Source organism: Pristis pectinata, chromosome 15, assembly GCF_009764475.1.
Source record: "Pristis pectinata isolate sPriPec2 chromosome 15, sPriPec2.1.pri, whole genome shotgun sequence".
NCBI lineage: Eukaryota > Metazoa > Chordata > Chondrichthyes > Rhinopristiformes > Pristidae > Pristis > Pristis pectinata.
This window is the reverse complement of record NC_067419.1, coordinates 13515212-13533145: the sequence shown is the minus strand read 5'-3', so window position 1 is coordinate 13533145 and position 17934 is coordinate 13515212. Positions and strand designations below refer to the sequence as shown.

Below are 17934 nucleotides of genomic sequence, written 5' to 3'. Positions count from 1 at the left end.
AACGATTTCACACAACATTTGGCACTGCGAACAGGGTCTTGAGGATTCTGGCTGGACACAAACGCGAGGAGAATGTTTTGGAACTGGGGATACAAGGCTAGCGCAGATACAGAGGAGAGGATCCCGGGGTGGACAGGCGAGAGTGAGGGATTTGGGAGCTTGGCCAGCCTGCTGGTAAACCACTGCAAGCCCATGGACTGGGCTGAGCGGTTAGATCCATGTGGTGAGAAACTGGGACACCACGTGGTGGCCCTCCTCCAGCAGTCAGGGTTCCCCAGTGCCAGAGGGAGCCCGAGGGGTGCCATCTGGCTCTTAGCATCCCTCCTGAGGCGCCAGGCTAAGATTACTGGCCAGTTGCAGGATACCTGCTCAGTAAGGGAAAGAGAGATAGAGACCCTCCGACGAAGGTGTTGCACACTCCAGGAGGAGGTCCAAACTGCCCAGACCCAGGCCAATGACCCTGAGGTCCGGGGTACCGAGATTGCCTGCCGGCTGGTCCAGGAGCAGCAGGCACAAGCCGCCCGCAGAGCTGGCTGGCAGCCAGATCCCTTTAAAATCCGAGCCCTGGTCCGGTGCAGCGACCGGCTAGACACATGGCTTGGGCACGGGCACATATAGATAGACACGGACGAGGAAGGGGCGCTTGAAGAGCAGGAGCCCCTCCAAGCCTGACCACCACCCTGTGCCCCCGAGCCCTTGCAGGCTCGACCCGTCCGAACACAGTCCCAGGTCCACTCCATGAGGGAGGGGAATGAGGATGAGGCAGCCCCGGGGGAGAATGCACGGACCCCCTCCGAGATCACGGAGACCTGGGACTTCTCCATCAAGGAGTTAACGCAGCTGGCGGACTGATACTGCCAGTAGCCGGGCGAGCACCTGGCCGCATGGTTGCTCCGGCTGTGGGATGGGGGACCTCCAACGTGAGCCTCTCCCACCAGGAGGCGTGTGTCCTGGGGAGCCTGTCCGACCAGCAAAGCATCAACAATGCCCTGCGGGTGCCACCGGGGAGTGCTGGGAACACTGTGGAACCGGGTAGTGACCGCAGTAAGGACCCGGTACCCTACCCTCCGAGAATGGGACCTATTCGGGAGACCCCAGTGGAGTACGGTCAGCGAGGGCACAGGGGTCATTAGAGAGTGGGCTCTGGTGACAGGTATTTACGAGAGGGCAGGTGACCTGGAGCTTTTAGAAAATACCGTGGCGACCAGCACGCTAGCAAGCTATCTAGTCGCCACCATGCACCCCGAATTGAGACCGGTGGTCCTGCCCCTCATGGGACCTATCAGGGGGTAGACCGTACGGGATGCCATCACCCTCCTGGAGGGATTGGAGTACATGAAGCGGGGGATGCCCGCCAAGGTCCGCAGAGCGGAGACAAGGGCCGGGGACACGTCCTCCCGTCCCACGCGCAGTGAGATGTACTTAGATCTGTTGTGCGCAGAGGTGGATGGCGCGAGTATAGCTGGATCTCCGACCTCCGCTCTCCATGTGCACTGGAAGGAGCTTTGCGGGGAGAAGCCTGGCTGCAGAAAGACCCGGGGCCACCCCGGCTCCAAGCCTGACTCGGGGGTGCCCCCACCCGCCGGGCCACGTGGGCTGTCCCTGCAGAGGCTGACATTGCCTCTGCTCCTCCCTTACCTGAAACGGCCTCTCCTGCACTCATAGCTCAGTTACGGGACCTGTTCCACCCACAAGAGCCCTCACCCATGGAGTGGCAGACCCCCAGCCCCCTCCCATAGGAGGGAGGCCAGGGTCCCCAGCGTGTCTGCTCCATCACCCTTCTGCGCCCGGGGGATCTGAGGCCACACAAACCTGTAGTAATACACTGGGGAAACGGGAACGTACAGAGGTGGATAGCACTCATTGACATGGGTGCCCAGCACATCATTGTACCAGGGAACCCCGCGATTTGGAAGGGGCCACAGATGCAAATTGAGGGGTTGGGGGGGTTCCCTTTTGCCAGCAAAGGAAGTCAAGGTCCGCATGACTGTTGGGAACCAACCCCCCCCACCCCCGAACGGTGGCCGTTTAAATTGCGGACTCGCCTGAATGTAGACTGGGGATAAATGTCCTAAAGGGACAGTCCCTACACACTAGTCGGGGCAAGTTTACTTTCGAAGTCGCCCGAGCCACGGTGGTAGTCGGGGCGGCTAAATGGGAGCCAGTGGTCGTCCCCCCTTCCCCGCAGGTAGTCTACAGTCGACAGTATAGGGTACCAAGGGGACACCAGGATATCACAGAGGCTGTGCAAGCCTTGCTGCGGGACGGAGTTATTAGGCCCGCAGCCTCCCCTTTCAATAGCCCTGTCCGGCCCGTCCGGAAGAAGAATGGGACCTGGCGCATGAGGGTGGACTACCGGCAGTCGAACAAGGCTGCCCCGCCCCCCCCACCCCCCCACTCGCTTCTGCAGTACCCGATATAGTCACCCTCGTGGAGAGTGTGTCAGGGCGCCCAGACAAGTCATGGTATGCCATTATAGATCTGGCCAATGCTTTCTTCTCCATCCCCTTCCACGATACCTCCCAGGATCAGTTTGCCTTTACCTGGGACGGGAGGCAATATACGTTTAGACGCCTCCCCCAAGGGTACATCCACAGTCCAACCATGTGCCATGGGTTAATTGCACAGGACTTGCAGACCATTGAACTCCCCCTGGGGGTGGTAGCCACCCATTACATCGATGATGTCTTGCTGCAAGGCCATTCCGAGGCCATTGTTGCAGAAGCCCTTGACGTGGTAATTTCCCTTCTCAGAGAGCTGGGCTGGGCCACTAATATGGAAAAGGTGCAAGGCCCAGCCCAAGATGTATTGTTCTTGGGAATCTGATGGCACGCCGACGGGAGAGAGATCCCTGAGCCCGCACGGAACAAAATTTTGAATTTTGCCGTCCCCAAGAACAAAACCGACACACAGAAGTTCGTGGGACTCCTTGGTTACTGGAGACAGCATATCCCGCACCTTACTATGATCCTGAGACCCCTCCATAGGGTTTCCCGAAAAAAGGGCACCTTTTCCTGGGGGCCTGAACAGCAGGCCGCCTTTGAGACAGCGAAGCAAGCTGTGGAGCAAGCCCTGTCTTTTGCCCCCCACCAGGAAGTGGTCCCCTTTGAATTACAAGTCTCCAGTAACAAGTTGGTTGCTGAATGGAGCATCTGGCAAAGGACCCAGGGGCGTTGAGTCCCGCTTGGTTTCTGGACCAAGTCCTTGCCGGAGGCCGCCGCCCGCCGCCCGCTACAGCCCTTTCAAGTGCCAGCTGCTGGCCTGTTACCTAGCGCTCCTCGCCACAGAGCACCAAACTGGCACTGACCCCGTCATCCTTCACCCCCATCTGCCCATCATGTGATGGGTCAAGTCCCCCGACTCCACTCACAAAGAGGGCCGAGCCCAGAGGTCCTCGGCGGTGAAGTGGATGTGGTACATTGCGGACCGGGCTCGGCCTGGTCCGGAAGGGGTCGGCCGCCTCCACGAAGAGGTCATGTCCTTTCCCCAATCCCAGGAATCACTCCCGGACATTCCCGAGATCGCACCCTCCCCCGTGTCCTGGGGCCAACCTTTCGACTCCCTCGATCCCGAGCGGAAGCGGCACGCCTGGTTCACAGACGGCTCCAGCCGTTGGAAAAATGGGAAGCAACATTGGAAGGCGGCGGCACTTCATCCCACCACGGGGAAAACAGTGACAAAAGAGGGATTGGGAGGGTCCAGTCAATTGGCCGAGCTAGCAGCGGTGGCACTCACGCTACAGAACTCCACCGGACCAATCCACATCTACACTGACTCTTGGGCAGTGGCCAACGGTATGGCGGTGTGGATGGCGTGGTGGCATGAAATGGGGTGGGAAATTCATGGACGCCCCCTCTGGTGCCAGGAACATTGGCGCTATATCTGGGACCAAGTGGCCCAGAGACTCATATCGGTCCCCCACGTGGATGCCCATACACACAGAAAGACCCGGGAAGCCATCCATAATTCCACGGTGGACCAGGCTGCCCAGATATGTTGCGCTACCGTTCCCCCTGATGAACCTGACTTCAGCGCCCTAGCTGTACAGGTGCACCGTAAGAGCGGCCACCTAGGGGCCGACGGTACACGTCACTGGGCAGAACGGTTCGGGGTCGTCCTTACAATGGACCAGTGTAAGACCACGGTCATGAACTGCCCCATCTGCCAGCAGGTAAAACCACGAGGTTGGCCGACGGGGCCACCAGGCCATATTCGCCGCGGCACGGGAGCGGGTCGCGTGTGGCAGATAGATTATATCGGACCGCTCCCACGTCATAACAGAAAGCAATACGCCCTAACGATGGTGGACACGTACTCAGGTGTCCTGGTGGCAGTGCCCTGTGAAAGGGCTGACCAGAACAGCACCATCAAGGGATTGCAGTACCTCTCCTCCATCTATGGAGTCCTGTGGGAGGTACAGTCCGATTAGGGCTCCCATTTCGTGGGGGCCAAGGTACAAAACTGGACGGCAGAGGAGGGGATCTCGTGGCTGTTTCACATCCCCTACCACCCCCAGGCATCGGGCCTGATCAAGAGGAAGAACGGCCTGCTGAAGGAGACAATACACACACTGACACCCTCCCGCACACTGCAGGGGTGGTCGGGCGTGCTACAGCAGGCCGTCGATCAGCTGAACACATGGCCCACTGGCCAAGGGGGGTCTCCATTATCCTGCCATCTGGCTTACTCCCCACCATCCGACTTGCGAGACCCCGAATCCCCCGGGACTGAGAAGTCTGGGAGGGTCTGGGTCCGACAGCCACAAGGTCCCCCTCAGAAGGGGGAAGACAGAACTAACCTGTCCTGTCTCCATACCCGACACCTGACCCACCGGGAATGAGCTTGTTTCCCCCGCTACAAGACGATGGCACTGCTCCCTCCCCCCTCCATCTCTTTCTGCTGACTGTGATGATTGACGAGATGTCTGCTCAACCTTCCCTTGAAATTACTCACGGATCCGCCAGCACCTCCAAACACGGAACTGTGGAGCATGTGGAACGGTTGAATCTACCCCTGAATCCCAGCACATGCTGTTGAAGCCTGGCCATTGACGATGATTCCTTTGGCTACTTTTCAGAATGGACTGTTTACATGGACTCTCTTGTTTTTATTAGTTTTCCTTTTATCTCCGTTGCGTCAGTGTTGCGCGGTTCGGTCTTCCTGATGCACCTGTCGGGCTCGTTATATCCGTGTGCTGGGGGGTGCTGGATGGCAGTTCCACATCATTTCCCCCACCATTGTACGTTCCTTCCAGAGATTCTGAATTGGGTGGGTGTTTCAGGAGCTGGTATTTTCCTTCGTACAATTTGACCTCCACACGAGTCCCGACCCTCAGAGCACTCCACAGTTACTGAGCATGCCAAGGGAATGCTGGTGTAGACTCCAAGATGAGTACAGTTCCACCTTTTCAGTTGGCCGTTGTGAGTTTGAGCGAGACTGGTGTCCAGGTGCCCCATGACCACTGCTGATGGTGCCGCTAAGCTGGGGCTCCCTACACTCCGAACGTGACCCACTGGATCTCCGGCTCCAGTACCTACCCGTGGCTCCCCACGGGCTGGTACAGTTGCTGTCTTCCAGTGTTTGACGGTGCCCTGAATCCACAATCGATGAACGGGGGAGCACCCAGCACACAGCCGGTACAGGGACAGCAGGGCCATCGCGGAGGTGGAGAGGCTCGAGAAGATAGCCTGCCCCCTGTATTGTACAGCCAGACTGTCCCATGAGAAACAACAACGGCGGCGGAGCCGGCTGCAGTCAGGCTGGTCACCTGGTGGAAACAGACGGCCCTGGATGATCCACTCGCTGCGAATGGTGGTACATGTGCGGTGATTACAAAGGAGAGCTGCACCTTTATCTCTGATAAATCCAGCAACCACTCCCAACCTGGCTGCTCACTTCGGGGACTTGGTGGCCAAAACTCAGAACCAAGGGACCAGCTCCTCCAGCACGACACCTTCTGGGAAACAAGTGGCCGTTTGGGTCACTGGGGGATGTTGGGCTACTGTCACCCACTGGCCATTGCCCTGCTTTTGTTGATTATGGTTTCTGTGTACCCTGATAGCTCCCCCCTTGATTGGCAAGTTGTCTAACTTCTGAGGGGTGGAATGTTGTGAGAAATCCACATGGCTGCCACGTGACAGTAACGACACTGACCCCCGCTGACCGGAGGACAGCATTGCTCCTCTGATCGGAAGTGATACTACTGTCAACCAAGGTGCGGCTCCACCCACCTCTCAGGTGTGAGAGTACCCTTTGCCTCTGAACTTGCCTGACCAGTACCCTTTGTCTCTGAACCTGCCTGACCATTGGCTGTGGCAGGAACCTTTGTCTTTGACTCCCACACCATTGGCTCATTTAAATCACAACATTGAGGCTCCATCCAGCCTCCTAGCTCCATAAAAAGGGCTGCATCCACTAGTCCTTTCTCTTTTGACGACCCCAGGAGTAGTGAGACAATGCTGCAGAGGTCATTGGTAAGAGTGCATCACCACATGGTCAGGGAGCATTTCACTCAGACTCAGGGAGCGTTAAGGGCCAACGCCAATGTGGAACAGGCATTGAAGTGTTATATCCTGAAGTTGTACATTGTTATTGTGTGCTTGTATGTATTAGTGTGTGTGTGTGAGTGTATCCTAAACTAGTAGCGATCCCCTCTTGTGTTTGTGGTATCCTGTGCGTGAGTGAGCGTGTGTCTGTTCCCATCCATTCTGTCCCGCGTTTTCCTTTGTGATTAAACTAGTTTTGGTCTACAAAGCTCGTGTTCAGAGTCCTTGATCCAGAAAAGAACGATTTCACACAACAAGCTCCCAAGTGGGCTCTTTGGGAAACTTAGAAGCAACAGTAATTGTAATAAAATCGATATCTAACCTGCAAGTAGAATATTCATATTCATAATGCACATTTCTCCTGAATAAAGTTACACAAGTGTCGGGAAGGGGATAGTGAAAGCATTGTAGTCAAGCTATTAAACCACTAAATATGCAAATATCTTCCCACTTGACATTTTTTTCTTAATATATTGCCCTATAATTTATGGCTCGTGCAACAATTGAAATGTAAAGAACATAATATGGGTTTCGTCATATGATCTTCTATAGCACGCATTTGAAATGCAATTAAAATCTGAAGCATTAGGTCAAAACAGCAATTTTAAAGATATGAACAGCGATGTGGGTTGGTTTGCAGATTAGTTACAGAGAGTCATTGCAAACCATTTTCTCCTCACTGTGATCGTTGCTCTTGATTATGATGTTATATGACAAATGTAATTCAAAGGCAAAATATCATGTATGACATCAATTTACAAGAACAACAATAGGTGAGGTCACTTGTGTTTTGCAGTATTCGTACTCACAGCAACATTGAAGACACTCATTAGTACAGTTTATTTTATCCCCTGAAAGGATTTGAATCACAGGTCTTCAATATGAACTTGTCCATGCTGAGTCTGCTAATTGTCATGCAGATGTTGAAGGACTCCTGTAACCTCCCAGGAACATGCTAGGTGGAGGAAAAGCTTATCCAATGTGGTTTCACTCACTTAATCCAAATTCTTATTGGTTGTTCATGGAATCCCATGAATGTCCAAGATGGCGGCTCCTATAGTTCAAAGTCTCTTGAGTTTCTTAATTGGGAAAATGTTAATTCTGGCAAGTGAAAGATATTTCGAGGTAAAAAAAAAATCGAGAAGTGTACATTTTATTCCTGTTTCATTCCAGGCAAAAATAAACTTGGTATGGGAAAATGTTAATTTCTGTTTTATAAAAATGATACAAATAATTTTGACTTTGATTTGAAAGTACAGGTTTAAACTCTTAATGCTACTTATTAAAAGTAGGAAATGAAAATACTTAATTTCCTGTGCTGCCTTTAGAACATATATTGCCATTGGGCTTAATTTTCTATGTTTCTATATTCAATAACATCAAGTAGAATTACATCTGGATATACAAACGCAGTGGTTAGTGTTACCTGGGGTGTTACTAGCTCCGAATTTCCTATGATTTTAAAATGATTACAGAGCATCTCCAATGCTACCTCAGTGGATACCTTGAGGACCAGAACCAGGAAGTCAAGATGCAGATAAAACCCAAGTCCAATTCTCCCAAAATTTAAGAAAATATTTTGTGTATTTGCTTCGACTATAAAGACAAATCCTACCTTTAACAAGTAAAATAAATCTTGTTATTTTAGATTTATTCTTTGAATTAAGTATTGCTTGAGTAGAAAGAGTTCAAGCCTCGTTTTAGTTGTCCAGTGTCACCTTGGGTTATAAAAGGTGAAGACATTTAAACATAGGGCATTCAATGTGAAGTGAACTACCTGAACCACCATCATGGCAATCCTTCCACACTCATATTAATTACACCAATGCTGAACAAAGAGTCCAACATTGGTCTTATCTTTCAGTACCAAAGAGAAACTTGCAGTCATATATTAACGAAAGTGACACATATAATGACAAAAATACCACCTTGAAGTCGAATCAAACCACAAAATGAAATTTCTGCACAACTTCAACAAACTACTTAGCTGCTTATACAATAGTATCACTTGGAGCAAACATCAGAGCCTCAAACAATGTGAACTAGCACATTCTATAAACTTCACTTGGGCTAAACTGGTGAAGTTGTTCAGAAACAGTATGAAGGCTGGTCCCAACAGCCTATGTAATAAATTAACTGAGAAAACAATGGTCCAGCAGCTGGTTAGAGGAGCTGAATCATCTACTCAAAATTACATCCAAAATTCTAACAGATTATCTGCTCTTCAAAGTATTGGGACTGAATTACCAATCATGTTGGTTTGCCCTGTAAAGCCTGTATTACGAATAAGGAAATTAACTGGCTTGCATCAAATAGGAAATGAACAACATGTGAGCCAATAGCATAGTAATAATCTTTGATAAATACCTTACCCATTCATTCCCTTGTTTTTTTGTTTCATTTGTTCATTTTCTTTTTCCTTTACTATTTCCTCTTTGCAGCACTCAAGTTCGATTTGTCCTTTTTCTTCCAACTTCTTCATTACAGATTCTTTCTCTTTGAGTTAAAAGGTAAGAGAGGAAGCATGAATGTAGAGTGCACAAAAAAAAACAAGATAACCGAAAGAAATAAGGTTACTTGAGCATAATACTGAGTTAGCCCTTCGCATATTACCATGCAGTTCCAAGGCTTGGTTAGTGAATCCATTCATAGTGTTTTGAGTGACATCCGTCACTGCTTCTGCATTCATAATCTGTTGAAGAACGGCCTCAACAATTGGCATTACCATGGCCGCAGTGGAGGTGTTACTAAGCCACATTGAGAGGAAGACACAACTGAGCATAAATCCCATCATTAGCCTGTGAAGCACAGAACATGGTGATCCAAAACCAGACTCTACGGAAACATTCATCTAAAATTGGCAATGTTGGTCACAATAATTTTGTAAAACAAGAAGGTTTACACTTATCTTTAGAGAGAGCATTTTACTTCTGTGGAAATCTTATGTTTTCCTACTTTGCAGTAATTATGAATGTTTCAATAAATGCACCTGTTGAAAATGAATGAGTCTATTGTTCGGTAGTGTAGTGGTTAGCATAATGCTATTACAGCGCCACTGTCTGTAAGGAGTTTGTACGTTCTCCCCGTGCATCTGCGTGGGTTTCCTCCGGGTGCTCCGGTTTCCTCCCACATTCCAAAGATGTACGGGTTAGGAAGTTGTGGGTATGCTATGTTAGTGCTGGAAGCGTGGTGACAATGGTGGGCTGCCCCCAGAACACTCTACGCAAAAGATGTATTTCACCGTATGTTTTGATGATAAAGATATCTGATCTTATCTTATGAAGTTGTATCTGGTTAATTGTGATGACTGGATGATATGAATGAATGAACACAATGGAATCAGCTTTGAATGCATCATTTTGGATGGGTAAACAAAGTGGGCTAGATGCATTTTATTATTCATAACTACATGATCTTTTGTGTTTGGGGGGTAATTTTCAGAACATCTGGGTAACAGGTTGCTCAATTTCTTTACAGAGAGGAGCCATGTGTCAAGAAGATCATTCACAAGATCGCAAAACAATTTATAGAACATTAAATATCGATCTAAGAAAAAATTTACGAATGAAGAGAGATGGTAGACCACTTATGTAATTAAAAGCATGCATAGAAGTTCCTCAATCAGGACAAAGACAATCGGTTCATAAAGTTGTGACAATTTAGTCTATATTAGTTACAAGATGGTAGATTTTAAGGAATGTGTGCAGCAAATCTGGGAGGCAGGATCGATGAGAAATGTGGAATTTCCTGTTCATAAAACCGATTACAGAATAGCCTTGAACTATATTCCTGCCATTTATTGGCCAGTGTCATGAGCCTTGAGGGAAGAATTTGTTTCCAGTGCAAAAATGTGAAATCTGTAATGACATACTTATAACTTGTTGCAGATAAGATGAACTTATTGCAATCATTTCACATGGAGTCCAAACAAGTTAATATTGAGACTATGCTTAGATAGCAAGAATTAAGTTTGATTCCTGGAGATGGCAGGCCACAGTGGCTGGAAAACTCCTTACAAACAAAACTATAGTATGACAATCACAGCTTGGACAACAGCTATTCAAGATGAATGCTCAACACATTCTTCTCAAGGGCAACTTGGTAATAGGTAAGGGAAATTGGTAATAAAAACTAATCATCTGTCAAAGCCAATATCTCCAAATAGTTTGCAAGACATTTTAATTCGCTACTTTTCTATTTTAATGATGCTCTGAAGTTGCACAAGACTAGAAATTATTCCACATCTCTGGATATGTAAAACCAGCTAAATGTTGGGGCACTAGAGGTGCATCACCCCCTGTATTGTCATGGAATCGTAGAGTCATTGAGATACAACTCAGAAAATGCCAACTATGTCAACACTGACCCACTAACACCCATTTTATCACTAATCCTACCACAACAAAATAAAAACAAGCTGCTGGAGGAACTCAGTGTGTCAGGCAGCATCTATGGAGGGAAATGGACAGTCGACGTTTCGGGTCGAGACCCTTCATCCGGATGGAGGGAGTAGAGGGGAGATAGCCGGTATAAAGAGGTGGGGCAGGAGCTGGCAAGCAATAGGTGGATCCAGGTGAGGAGGGGTTGATCGGCAGACGGAGTCAGGCGGGGGAAAGAAGAGTGGAGGTTGCGGCAGAGATTAAGAGGTGAGGAGGAAGCAACAAAGGGAGGCAGATTATGAAATCTGAGAAGAAAGGGAGGTCAAGAGGAACTAAATAAGGGAGGTACACACTGTAATTTCCCCCTCTATTCCCACACTGTCTCCTGTCCTGTCCTATCAGATTCCATTTTGTTCAGCCCTTTGCCTCTTCACCCAGCACCTCCCAGCTTCTCGCATCATTCCCGCTTCCCCCCTCCCCCAGCCACCTACTTCCCCCCCGCCCCCCCCTTCACCTGGACTCACCTATTGCCTGGCAGCTCGTGCTCCTCCCCATCCCCCCATCCTTTTTATTCTGGTTTCTGCCCTCTTTCTTTCCAGTCCTGATGAAGGGTCTCGGCCCGAAACGTCGACTGTTTATTTCCCTCCATAGATGCTGCCTGACCTGCTGAGTTCCTCTGACATTGTGTGTGTGTTGCTCCATATAAGGGAGGTATAGTGAGCAGGTGGGAACAGTGGGGGGGGGGGGGGGGGTGGGGGGGGGGGGAGGCCCAATGAGAAGAGTGTGTGGGTGGTGGGTAGGTGGAGTAGGTGACAGAGGGGAAAGAAGCTGGGAGATGGGGGTTGAGCGGTGGTGGGTGGCTAGGAAAATGCGTATAGGAGATCAGAAGGAGAGAGAAAAGGACAGAGAGGGAGTGGGTGACCTGAAACTGCTGAATTCAGTGTTCATGCCATTGGGTTGCAGACTACCCAGGCGGAATATGAGGTGTTGTTCTTCACATTTGCGTTTGGCCTCACCCTGGTAGTGGAGGAGGCCGAGAACAGACAGGTCGGTGTGGGAACGGGGAGGGAAATCAAAATAGCTGGCAACTGGGAGACCCAGAAAGCAATGTTAGATGGAGCACAGGTGCTCGGCAAGCCAGTCACCCAGTCTGTGCTTGGCCTCACCGATATATAGAGGAGGTCACATCGAGAGTACCGAATGCAACAGATAAGGTAGGAGGAGGTGCATGTTAATCTCTGCCTGTTTAGGGCCCGAGATGGTGGTGAGGGAGGTGTAGGGACAGGTGTTACACCTCCTATGGTTTCTTGGGAAAGTGCCTGGGGAGGGGGAGGGATGAGCGAACCAGTGAATCACGGAGAGAGTGGTCCCTGTAGAAAGCAGAAAGGGTTGGGGAGGGGATGATATGACTGGTGGCGGGATCCCGTTGTAGTTGGTAGAAAAGGATACAGAGGCTGTTGGGGTGAAAGAAAAGGACCAAGGGAATTCTATCCCTGTTCTGTCTGGGAGGAGCCAGGGTGAGAGCAGAAGTGCAGGAAAGGGAGGAGATGTGTGCGAGGGCTCCATCCACCACAGCTGGGGGCATCTACGTATCCTAGAAAAAGGAGGACATCGCAGTGGAAGGCCTCACCTTGAGAACAGGTGTGATGGAGACAGAGAAACTGAGAGAAAGGGAGAGCATCAGGAGACAGTGTGGGAGGAGGTCTAGTGGGAATCAATGGGTTTGCAGTAAATGGCAGTGGATAGTTTGTCTCCTGGGGTGGAGACAGAGAGATCAAGGAGGGGGAGAGAGGTGTCGGAAATAGTCCAAGCGAATTTGAGGGCAGGATGGGAGTTAGTAGCGAAGTTGAAGAAATTGATAAGTTCCGTATGGGTCAAGAGGCAGCACCAATACAGTCACTGACGTCACGGAGAAAGAGTTGGGGAGTGGTGCTGGCACAGGTTTGGAACAAAGACTGTTCCACGTAGCCAACAAAGAGGCAGGCTTAGCTGGGGCCCATGCGAGCGTCCACTGCTACACCTTCGATTTGTAGAAATGTGGAAGGGAGTGGGACTGATGCGATTGCTCAGCTAGGAAACAGCTTGGACCCATGGGCCAAATGACTTCCTCCTGTGTTGTAATAAGTAAGAACAAATCCTACCTTCTGCAAGAACCGGCTGTATCGCATCATGAAAGAACTTCTAGGCCAAAATTTGTCTTAATAATAAACTGGTTCTACTTCAGTTGTGCTATTGTCATTAAATTCGACTGTTGTCAAAAAAGCTATTATTTTATTTTCTGTATAAACTTTTACCGTCCAGGATTGACTCCCATTATGATCACCATCCTCAGGGCTATTCTCTTGTGTAGATTCCATTTTTCAATAGAAGTGGCCAAGCAAATAACGCCAATTAACAAGACATGGAAATCTTTGAAGTAGACAGATGCAACCTGAAAATGTTGATTAAATAGTTAATTAAATTGTAGCCTGAAATTTACAATTGTAATGACAGTAAAATTGTCAGCACTTACTGCCATTAATATGTAAAGCCAACAGTGACATCTGCCTTCCAAGCAGGGACAAGTAAACTAAAGAAAGGGAAGTTACCTTCTACCTTCAATGCGTATATAGTGACAGTCTTCAAACACCTAATTAACACAGGATCAATTAATTGGTGTGCACCTCAACTTTTGAACACTATTCTTGTCGTAAAGGTCATTGAACATATTAATGTTTGTTGAATGAAGTGTAAGAGGTTTTAATGGCATGGTAAGTCATAATTATTGATTAACACCCTCTATTGCCCTGAAAACATAGTTTACAAATGTGGAGTCTCATTCCCACAGAACATTAAAAATCAATGATTATTAAAATATTAAAATTAATTGTTTTCTTTTTTACATTAATACTTCCATTTCTACCTCTTTTCTCATATCCAAGTCTTACATAATAATGCTTTCTGTAAGATGGTTAAAATGTAAATTACTAACTGCATTTTTACTTCCTATTTAGCTAGGACAACTGGTCAATCTGATTAACTGATCAACTTGTTTTGTGCATGCAAAGCTGCTTAATGTCACAAATGGTGCCAAATCAAAGTCGCATAATAATAAATTCTGCAATCAAAGCCCCACTAAGTATTTGTAGGATCATTTTTTGGTGTTAACAGCAAACACAGTTCCTTTGCTCCCAACTACAAAATCTGGGTCAATGTTGTAGTAAAATCATTTATCCTATGAAAAGTGCACATAAGTGACTTGTTACTTCTGATATATTGCTAATCTCACGGTAGTGTGGCGGTTAGTGCAACGCTATTACAGTGCCAGCGACCCGGGTTCAATTCCCGCCGCTGTCTGTAAGGAGTTTGTACGTTCTCCCCACGTCTGCATGAATTTCCTCCGGGTGCTCTGGTTTCCTCCCACATTCCAAAGACATACAGGTTAGGAAGCTATGGGCATGCTATGTTGGTGCCGGAAGCGTGGCAACAGCTGTGGGCTGCCCCCAGAACACTCTACGCAAAAGATGTATTTCACTGTATGTCTCGATGATAAAGATATCTGATCTCATCTTATTAAGTTGTATCTGGTTAATTGTGATGACTGGATGATATGAATGAATGAACACAATGGAATCAGCTTTGAATGCATCATTCTGGATGGGTAAACAAAGTGGGCTAGATGCATTTTATTATTCATAACTACACGATCTTGTGTGATTGGGGGGTAATTTTCATACATGTGACTAATAAAGATATTACCTGAACTGTAGCTTGTGTCAGCTTTGATTTTTAGTAATAAAAAGTTGTTAGTCAAGTGTTCATTTTCACTAAAGTTGCACCATTACTTACTTCTGAGGACTTCATGATGCCAAAGAGTGGAAACATGAGTGCTGGGAGTAAAGCTGTTACAGAAAGAGGCATTGCTTCCGTTAGCCAATAGATCGCCACCACAAGCATTGTAAAAGCACATTCAGACTCCTTTTGACCAGAAGAGAAAATAAAACCAGAATGAACAATTGCAGTTGCAAATTCGAAGTAGACAAAGAGATAAAGAAGTTGGTTTTGTCATTCCTGACTGTCACCTGCTGTACCCTCAATGGATCTAACCACCACCCACAGTAAGCGCAACAGAAACCCTGTTTCCATGGAGTTTAACCTTCCAAGTATTATTTTTGAATTAAGCTTGCTCCGAAATGAAATTCGGTGCATACTTGACCTCTTAAATTTGCTGAAGACCTTTAAATCTATCAGCAGCAAGCAAATTCCTGACATCCAAATCCAAATCAGAAAGTTTCACTTGTGAAGCTGGTCTCAAGTCATGCAGTGAGTTTGACTTCAGATATTATAGTGAGATGAGGCAAGTTCTATCTGCTAGGCTCAGATTTCACTCTATTTCCATTTGAAAATCTCTTTAAATAACAAATGCATCTTTTCATGTTATTCCAAAATGTCTGGATTATTAAAGTCAGCTAACTTTTACATTGGATTGGTTTTGAGAAGTTCACTGAGTTACCACTGCTTGATATTTCTTTCCATTTCCTTCTTCCTCCAAACTAACCTACTTTTCTCAAAAATTCTGAAGCAGTTTTGTCTGGAGCATGGACCAGTTTAAAACTGCTATCAATACTATCAACATATTGGGTTTTGATTAGCTCTGCCTGATTTTCATCCCTTCCACTATAATAAACTAACCTCCATAATCCAGATCTAATTTATTTTTTGTGTCTACATATAACATCTATTGGTGCTAGATATGGCATTTCCATACCTGCATTCACTTCACCCATTGTTAGTTAAATGACAGCAGAAAAATAAAATGAGGCAAAACTTTAAGCCACCAGTTCAAAAAAGGACTGCTTTGTTTGGTTACAAACCTGGTCAGTGTCTACCTGATTGTTGTAATTCCCTGAATTAGGAGTTCAAAGTTGTATAAATTGGTTTCCATTCATTTTGGAGTTAATTAAAACTTCAGAACTTTGAATAAAGAAAGACTCCTTTGAAAAGACATCCAAGTATCAATTTCTTGGAATGCAAAATATTTCGCTTCAAAACACTTTCTGTATTCAGTTACTACTTAGGTCACATCAAGTGAAAAATGTTTCAGTCTGGTGAACATTGACTAGTGGAAAGAGCTTACATAAAGAGTGGTATACATTTACCAGTCCAATCTCAGCACACAGTCACAACAGCTACCAATACCCAGTACCCCAGTCACCCTCAATCCAATGCCAGCGTTGACAGCCCAACCCCAAAAGTTAGACATTTCTGTCATTCGATAAGAATCAGCTGTCTAGTTTACCTTGACTTTGAGCTGGTAGGATTACTGAAACTCATTGTACAATAATATTTAGAAATTGCACTTGATGACAATAGATAGGCTGCAATGAGTGTGTCACAGAGAGCATAAAAGTAGGCAGAATAACAACTCAACCAAATAAAGAAAGTCTTATTGACCACAGACCCCTTAAATTGTGTTGCCAGTAACATTCTTAAATACATTTTTAATACAAATGCCATTAAAACACTTGATCTTAGTATTAGAAGACACACACGTATGTAGCCTTGCTTTCTCTGCATTAAGAAATTTAAAAAATTCCAGTAAAGAACAACATCTACAGCATTTTGTTTTCATTTCATAGGTTTGATCCTGAGGCAAATTTGCATTACATCCTACTGCATGACACCAGACAAGTTACCTTAAACATATTTTTTTTAAATTGGGAACTGGGGACATGATTCAAAGCAGGGGGTGCCAAAATTAGAATAAATTCAACTTTAAAGTAAATCACATAAATTCCCAACAGAGAAAGTCTTTACATAGAAAAAAATCAGCGCAACACATTGCAGACAAAATTAAAAGCTGCATTAACACAAAGCTGGAAAAACAATGCAAGACAATTCAGACACTAAATATATGGGCACCAAATCCCTTACTTTAGTCTTGGTGATGAGAGGCAACGGCAGGAATAACAGTGGAAAGAATAAAATAATTATCAACTTCCGATAGTACCAAATATGCCTTGGAAAACTCATAGCTTGAGGTGAGTTGACAGCTCCAACTACCCCAGCCTAATGGCTCTGCAAATGCTTAAATAGTACTCCATGAGCTAATCCTTAAGACACACCTCACCTTCAGCTGGCTCAGCAACAAGTAACAGAACTCGATCCTTGAGTTAGTTAAAAATTAACTGTTGCTATCTTGGATGCCCATTCACCAGTTCCCTGATGAAAGAGCAATTTTTCAGTTGCTCATTATAACACTGTTGATTTACTACTTTGTTTAAATCATGCATTTTGCACAATTACAAAATATGCAAAGTCTGTCTGACTGAAGTAATACTGGCCAATTTCATAATACTTTCCTTAAAATGTTCAAGCATTTTGCTTCAGAAAACAAGTCTGCAGTTTGATAATTTGTGCACTTTACCAAGTAGGTGCAGGGAAGACAGGAAGAGTGAAAATGGCTTATCTCAGATTCCAATTGTCCCTTCTCTCCCACTGACAATGTTCCCCACTGATCCCTGTGTCGTTGAAGGGTCGTATTCTGAATGGAGGTCGGTGACCAGTGGTGTACCTCAGGGATCTGTACTGGGACCCTTACTATTTGTGATTTTTATAAATGACTTGGATGAGGAAGTGGAGTGGTGGGTTAGTAAGTTTGCAGATGACACGAAGGTTGGGGGTGTTGTGGATAGTTTGGAGGGCTGTCAGAGGTTACAGAGGGATATAGATAGGATGCAGAGTGGGGCTGAGAAGTGGCAGATGCAGTGAAGTGGTTCATTTTGGTAGGTCAAATATGTTGGCGGAATATAGTCTTAATAGTAGGACTCTTGGCAGTGTGGAGGATCAGAGGGATCTTGGGGTCCGAGTCCATAGGACGCTCAAAGCGGCTGTGCAGGTTGACTCTGTGGTTAAGAGGGCATATGGTGTATTGTCCTTCATCAATCGGGGAATTGAATTTAGGAGCCGTGAGGTATTGTTGCAGCTATATAGGTCCCTGGTCAGACCCCACTTGGAGTATTGTGCTCAGT

General features: G+C 46.8%; 1 protein-coding gene across 4 annotated transcripts in view; it reads right to left on the bottom strand.

Moving 5' to 3' along the window:
- Nucleotides 1-16948, bottom strand: part of slc13a1 (solute carrier family 13 member 1) — a 41961-nt gene extending 25013 nt beyond the window's left edge. For 3 of the 4 annotated variants that reach the window (XM_052030099.1, XM_052030101.1, XM_052030100.1), the window contains exons 1-5: nt 16838-16948; nt 14753-14881; nt 13219-13355; nt 9159-9343; nt 8918-9041 (exon numbers count right to left, since the gene is read on the bottom strand). In XM_052030099.1, the coding sequence (XP_051886059.1) occupies nt 8918-9041; nt 9159-9343; nt 13219-13355; nt 14753-14881; nt 16838-16936 (674 nt within the window). In that variant the 5' untranslated portion in view covers nt 16937-16948. The remainder of the gene's footprint in view (nt 1-8917; nt 9042-9158; nt 9344-13218; nt 13356-14752; nt 14882-16837) is intronic. The other variant, XM_052030102.1, reaches the window with a different exon arrangement.
- Nucleotides 16949-17934: the final 986 nt, after the last annotated feature.